General features: G+C 46.6%; 1 protein-coding gene across 2 annotated transcripts in view; it reads left to right on the top strand.

The window, feature by feature from the left end:
• MID2 (midline 2) overlaps positions 1-4951 on the top strand; it is a 104798-nt gene extending 99847 nt beyond the window's left edge. For both annotated transcript variants that reach the window (XM_018564249.1, XM_018564248.1), the window contains exon 9: positions 4497-4951. In XM_018564249.1, the coding sequence (XP_018419751.1) occupies positions 4497-4908 (412 nt within the window). In that variant the 3' untranslated portion in view covers positions 4909-4951. The remainder of the gene's footprint in view (positions 1-4496) is intronic.
• Positions 4952-7639: the final 2688 nt, after the last annotated feature.

The raw sequence follows: 7639 nt of genomic DNA, 5'->3' as shown, positions 1-7639 counted from the left end.
GGCACAGCTGGCTCTGCCTCTGGATAGGCAGAGCCAGCTGTCGATCCCGCAGCTGGGTGGATCCAGACAGTATTGTCGGGATCCGTCCCGGCTGCCGTGGTCCCCGTATAGGTCGCGGTATACTAAGCTTTGGGTCATGGGAGAACGCTAGTTTGTGTTCTCCTGTGACCCTTAGGAGAACTATGGGGAAAAGCCCTGACATCATAGTTCTCCTTTAATGAAATAATTTTCTTTCTTATATCTCTATGCCGCTGATCTTCTGCAGCCACTTCCTGTCTCCAGCGAGGGCTGCATGACATTTCTCAGGGTCAGATCCGTACTGCAAAAGCTTGCATAGGTGGGTGCTGAAGTAGAAGGCAGTGGGTGCTGAAGTAGAAGGCAGTGAGTGCTGAAGTAGAAGGCAGTGGGTGAGCGTTGTCACCCTACAGGAGGGGGTGCTCTTGGAGTGAGAGTGACTGTCAGGATGCTGAAGTAGAAGGCAGTGGGTGCTGAAGTAGAAGGCAGTGAGTGCTGAAGTAGAAGGCAGTGGGTGAGCGTTGTCACCCTACAAGAGGGGGTGCTCTTGGAGTGAGAGTGACTGGCAGGATCAACAGGCCAAATGTTCATTGGAAATCAGAACAAATATGCAAAACACAGCTTAACTTTTGACTCCCTCCCTCACATAGGACTCCCTCCTCCCCAGCAGTGGCATATCCAGGGTATAGCACATATGGCACATACTCAGGGTGCCAGTTGAAGGGGGGGATGCGCTGCTCCGTTGATCAGTGAAGGTTCGCTGACTTTTTTTTCCTCCCCACCCTTCTCCTATTCACATCTCCCTGCCTGGCTCCCAGCAACCAGAGCGGGCGGGGAGATATCTATGCGAGCAGGACACCAGTCTGGGCATCCCAGGTTGCAAAGAGCTGGGAGAGGAGATGTGTACGGCCCTTACACATCTCCCCACCCAGCTCTTTGCAACCTGGGACACCCTGGCCAGCGCCCCGCCCAACTCCTGGCAACCAATGAGCTCCATGCTGGGGGGGATGCCAGGGGTGCAATTTGTTGTAGATACACCTCTGCCCCCCAGTTGTATTTGATTATTTTTTTTAGTTTTGTACTTTACCTTTTACAAATGTCTTAAGGGCAGACATGTGACTTGTAGGGTCGTGTTCTTCCTAGGATCTTCTCCTGGCGGTGGTTGTCCTTGATGATGTGTAGAGCATCCACTCTCAACCTGGGTTTCTCCAGAGTTTGCTAGGGGTTACTTCATTGGCTGATTGACCTCCCATCTGATGGTTTCAGGGTCAATACTACTTGGCAGTACATTAAACCATTGATCTTTTTATCTGTCTGTAACAGTGGCATTCTGGCTGCCATTGTAAGGGGAAGGGCATTCTTCTCTGACCACCACTGTAAGGAAGGTGTTCTTCCTTGACCACCATTGTAAGGGGGGCATTCTTCCCTGACCGCCATTGTAAGGGGGGGCATTCTTCCCTGACCACTATTGTAAGGGGGGCATTCTTCCCTGACAACCATTGTAAGGAGGGCATTCTTCCTTGACTACCATTGTAAGGTGGGGCATTCTTCCCTGACCGCCATTCTAAGGAGTCTATTCTTCCCCGATCACTGTAAGGGGGGCATTCTTCCCTGACCAACACAGGAAGGAGGCCATTTTTCCTTGACCACCATTGTAAGGAGGCCATTCTTCCCCGATCACTGTAAGGGGGGACATTCTTCCTTGGCCACCACTATAAAGGGCATTTTCCGATTGATCCCTGATGAATTGCTTTTAGCAAGGGTTCCACATGGCCTGAAAATAATTTTAAGGATTAGGAAGAAGACAAGCCGGCGGAGGCAGTGTGATGCTTTGGGCAATGTTCTGCTGGGAAACTTTGGGTCCTGCCATTCATGTGGATGTTACCTTGACACTTACCACCGACCTAAACATTGTTACTGACCAAGTACCCCCCCTTCATGGAAACAGTAATCCCTGATGGCCTTGGCCTCTTTTAGCAGGATAAAGCGCCCTGCCACAATGCAAAAAAGGTTCAAGAATGGTTTGCAGAACACAATAAGCATCTGGATACCTTCCTTAGAGACCGCAACATACAGGGGTACAGGTACTCTTAAAAACAGGATCACATGGGCACTCGTATACACACATACACACAATGGTTGAACTTGATGGACCTGGGTCTTTATTCAACCTCAAATACTATGTAACAACGAGTTTGAGGTGTTGACTTGGCCTTCAAATTCTCCAGATCTCAATCCAATCGATCATCTGTGGGATGTGCTGGAAAAACAAGTCCGATCCATGGAGGCCGATCACCTCACAACTTACTGGACTTAAAGGATCTTTTACTGATGGCTTGGTGCCAGATACCACAGCATACCTTCAGAGGTCTAGTGGGGTCCATGCCTGGACGGGTCAGGAAAAGAGGGACCTACTCAATATTAGGGGGGTCCTCCAGATACCACAGCATACCTTCAGAGGTCTAGTGGAGTCCATGCGTGGACGGTTCAGGAAAAGAGGGACCTACTCAATATTAAAGGGGGTCCTCCAGATACCACTGCATACCTTCAGAGGTCTAGTGGAGTCCATGCCTGGATAGGTCAGGAACAGGGGGACCTACTTAGTAATAGGGGGGGGTCATCCAGATACCACAGCATACCTTCAGAGGTCTAGAGGAGTCCATGCGTGGACGGGTCAGGAAAAGAGGGACCTACTCAATTTTAGGGGGGGTCCTCCAGATACCACAGCATACCTTCAGAGGTCTAGTGGAGTCCATGCCTGGACGGGTCAGGAAAAGGTGGAACTACTCAATATTAGGCGGGCGGTCATAATAATATGGCTGATCGGTGTATATTCCAAGCCAAAGCTGCTTTTTTTTTGTTTTGTAAACCACCAGTAGGCCAAGGAGAAAAAATAGATAGCAGTTGTGCTTCAATGACGCATGGGCATACATATATTAAAAAAGAAAACATTTTCCACATATGCTTAGCACCTAAGCTTACATGCTGCATATACGCCTATTTTTACCTGATCCAAAAAGCTTTTTGCTGTCCTACCCTCATCCAGAGCGCTCAGTGAAAGTCTGAGTTGGTTATAACAACTTATAACAGCCCCCGTGTTATCCCTGCACCTTTCCTCCCACCCCCCGGCTCCCGATCCATGTGGTCAGTTGGTTTCTGACAACACGGATTACAATGATGCTGTCGACTCTGCTTAAAAATCTCACACACAGTCTGTTTAACATTCAGCGTGCCGTCCTCCAACATTCATTTTTAATAAGGTACATAGCACTTCGGGCTCTCTAAGCGTGAAAAAGCCCACTCCGTGCTGCAGAGGTGTTCATAATGTTTAAGCTGCAGCACAAAAGAAATCTGTTTTGCCGAGTTCATAATAATAAAAAAAAAAACTTACCAGCAGAAATGCCTGCTGGAGGTGGACGCATTACCCAGAACCCTTTGCAGTAATGCATTTTTAACGCTGTTTTGCATTAATGCAGATGAGATGCAGACAGAAGGGTTTACCACTTGGTAGAAGGAAGTCAATGACAATTTAACGGTAACCATTAACCAGTTTGCTCTTGGCAAAGAGCAAGTCAAAAGCAGCAAGAAAGCTCTGGAGCCAAAAATAACAGTTGCTGGAAGCTGGTTCACTCAGTAAATGGGGAGGGAGACGAACTCCTTAAAGTGGAGCTCTGGGTGAAATCAAAAACTATATGAAAGCTGCAGTTGGCCAGGAGCATTAAGGGCTCGTTCACACCATGTTCATTGACTGGCATTAATCAACACGGGCTCAACACAAGGACACATAGTGTGTCATATAGGATCACACAAAGTTCTCCATTAGGTCCTCCTCTGTTGATTGACAGTAGGCAGTGGGCGGGTGCAATAGCCAGCCTGTTATTGCAATTTAAAATAACCAATAGCAAGCTGGCTGTTGCTCAAAGCCACTGGGGGCACCCAAGACGCAGCGGGGGGAACGGGAACATCGGAAGCACAGCAGGGGGAGCGGAGAGCATTGAAGGTACAGCGGGGGAAACAGGAGCATCGGAGGCGCAGAGGGATGAGCATCAGAGGCGCAGAGGGGGGAACGGGTTGAAACAAAGGTGCTACGGGGGCACAAGCAACTAATCGCAGAATCAACTAATCATTGAAAACGATTCTCATTATTGATTACCATTGATTTTATTGATTAGTTGTCGCAGCCCTGATTGTGTCTATGGAGGAAGCCATGGTTGTCGCACAGGCCGGACTTCAAGCCCATCTGGCTGTGTTCATCTACGTTACATGTCTGTGCTTTCTGTTCAGCTCGCAGGAAGTGACAAGGACACGGCAATTCTGGCAGGATCTTGCACTTGCTGAAAATGTTCTTAGCCGGAAAACAGGATGAATGCAGCCATCACAGTTAAGGACTGGAAAGCTGCCATTTATGACATTTTTTTTTTTTAGGTTTAGTTGCACTTGATGGACACGCAGTTGTAACCTTACTTCTTTTTTTTTTCCAGGTACGCAGTAGGAATCGCTTACAAGTCCGCACCAAAGAATGAATGGATTGGGAAGAACACCTCATCCTGGGTATTCACCCGATGTAATAACAATTTCCTCGTCAGACACAACAACAAGGAACTTCTACAAGATGTCCACCCCCAGCTGAAACGGTTGGGTGTCCTTCTAGACTATGACAATAACACCTTATCCTTCTACGATCCTGCTAACTCCCAGCACCTGCACACCTATGAAATCCCATTCATACTGCCCGTATGTCCTACCTTTACCATATGGAGCAAGTCTTTATTGCTCCTCTCAGGGCTCCCCGCTCCGGATTTCATGGACACGTTTCTTCCTCATCAACTACAAGAGTGTATCTGCAGACCTCAAGAATCGCCGTACGTATCTGGGCTCAAAGCGTGCCAGTGAACACTACTGCTGTCTTGTGTTATATACTTTTAATAGGGAATAGGACATATTATTGCCTGCTTTGAAAGGTCCGTCATTGGGGGGAAAAAAAACATGAAGAACCTTCCCAGTTCCCGAGCTGGTTCCTGTGCTTGATCTAGCATTTGAGGTTTGGGAAGGTAAATAGCTTAGCTAGCTTTATTCAATTAATACCTTTTTAAAATGTATTTTTTCTTCAAATTCTGTTCTACTGTTGTAAAAGGCATTTTTTCATTTGTTTGAAAGACTATGTAAGCATCTTCCTATATCTAGAAGGCGTATTGTACAGTTGGACATTATATTGGAAGGAAGACGTAAGTTAAATGTGCACCATATGGCCAGACATTTGTGGACACCTAACCATCACACCTATATGAGCTAGTCAGACGTCGAACTCCAAAACCATGGGCAATAATGTGGAGTTGCCCTTCTGTGTGGCTTTAACAGCCCCCCACCCATCTAGGAAGGCTTTCCACAAGATTTTGGAGGGTGTCTGTGGGAATTTGTGCCCTTCTGTGAGGTCAGGTACTGATGTTGAAAGAGAAGACCTGGCCCAGGACGGGTGTTTCAAATCATTCCAAAGGTGTTCAGTAGGGTTGAGGTCAGGGCTTTGTGTAGATCACTCTAGTTCCTCCTCATCAAACTCTTCAAACCATGTCCTTATGCAGCCAGCTTTGTACATAGGGGCACAGTTTGTGGCTATAACCGCCTCCACTCTTCAGGGAACACTTTCCAAAATATTTTGGAAGGTGTCTGTGGGAATGTGATGCCGTTTGTGAGGTCAGGTACTGATGTTGGATGAAAAGACCTGGCTCACAATAGTCCTGCCAATTCATCCCAAAGATGTTCAGTAGGATTTGGGTCGGGGCTCTGCAAAGGCCACTCCAGTTCCCCCACACCAAACTCAGCAAACCAGGACTTTATGGAGCAGGCTTTCTACATAGGGGACAGTCATGGTGGAACAGAAAAGGGTCTTCAACACTGTTACCACAAGGCTGTTAGAGCAAAATTGTCTAAAATGTCTTTGTATGATGTAGTATTAACAGAACCTTCACCGGAGCAACCTGAACTCAATCATTTGTAGGGGTTCCAGTTCACTCTAAAGTTGTTCAGTAGGGTTGAGGTCAGGGTTCTGAGCAGGACACTTGAGTTCCTTTGTACCAAACTAGGCAAACTATGTCTTTATGGAGCTGGCTTTGTACACGGGGGCAGTCATAGTGGAATAGAAAAGGGTCTTCACCAAACTGTCACCAAAGGTTGGAAGAGCACAATTGTCTACAGTGTCTTTGTATGTTGTAGCAACAATAGTACCCTTCATTGGAAATACCTGGATTTGGAGGGGGTTCAAATACTTTTGGCTATAAAGTAGGTTTGATGGTCGGAAGTTCACAAAGACTTGGTGATATAGTGTTTCTTTTCTTCAGAGGTCAGAACGTGGTAAGTAGGTTTTTGTTTTAGCACAACATATCATATCAGAGCTCCTTGATTCTTCTGTTATAGTTGTATTGGGAGAAGGACTTGGTTAAATATGTGCAGATGTAGGGAGGAGATCAGAAAGAGCTGGAATTACTCAACCCAAAATGACCAATGTGCCCAAGGCACACCATTGGAGGACTTGCCGCTAGGTTTTTCCTTATTCCATCTCCATGCAACGCCTTGCACACAAAAGCTGCTAACAAGCTAAACGTCACAAAATTAGAGTAAGGAAGTGCTGCATTCCTTATTCATCATGACATAATGCATTATGAAGAACCTCGGCCGCTGCAGAACACTCGAGTATTGAGCTATTTGGCTTGACAAACTACTGCTAACCGCTGCGCCGCGCTGTGCTCACTTTTTACATTTGTTTGCAAGCCGTTAGCTCTGTAGTTGCCACATATCCAGGAAAAATGATGTCCAGTATGGAAGGAACCCTTTCTGATACTCCGGGCTGTGCAGTCTCAGCCACAATTCTTCAAAGTTGATGTTCAGGGCTGCGTAATTGTCCAATGTGCCGATCCTTTATCTGTAGTAATGTCCTATTAGTGCCCATGGCCACTTTCCAAACATCAAAGCAGGAACAGGGTAAAAAAATGTAACATTCCCCATCCATGCCTGAATCCAAGCGACTGCAGAGCGATGGTACTTCATTCCAGAAAGATATGTGTTGTCTGTGGGGTATCAGTTTTGCCCTAAAGCTGAACCCCGGACTTTTCATCAGCCTTGTACCGGCTCCTCTTCAGGATCTGCCTGCATTGCATAGAAAAGCAGAGGCATCCAGTGATGACAGCATTGGGTCTACAATAAGGAATATAACGAAAACTTAAAATTAATTGGCTTGCTAATGGGAGGCAGAACCAGGGAAGGCCAAACGTAACAAGATAAATCTTTAGCTTTAAAGGGTATCTAAAGCTCATTTTTTTTGTTTACTTTTGGATGGAATAATAAAGAGTTAGAACCCCCGTCAGGATATTTCTGCTTTCTGTATCCCCATTTGGTAGATTCGACCTAATCATTTGTCCTGGCGATCGTTTCAATGGGAATGAAAGTGATGGGAAATCCAAAAATGTATGTTGTCAATAAAGAAGGAATAGAAGGGAAATCTTCCAATGGAGACAACTGTCTAGAAGGAATTCATTCTCTCCTTCCCTCTTTCTCTCTCCCTCCCTCACTCTCTCCCTCACTCCCCCTCCCTCACTCTCTCCCTCCCTCACTCCCCCTCCCTCACTCTCTC

Source organism: Nanorana parkeri, unplaced genomic scaffold (assembly GCF_000935625.1).
Source record: "Nanorana parkeri isolate BGI_ZX_2015 unplaced genomic scaffold, ASM93562v1 scaffold740, whole genome shotgun sequence".
NCBI classification, from domain to species: Eukaryota; Metazoa; Chordata; class Amphibia; order Anura; family Dicroglossidae; genus Nanorana; species Nanorana parkeri.
Note: the sequence above shows the minus strand (reverse complement) of the source record. Positions and strands in the feature narration are given on the sequence as shown.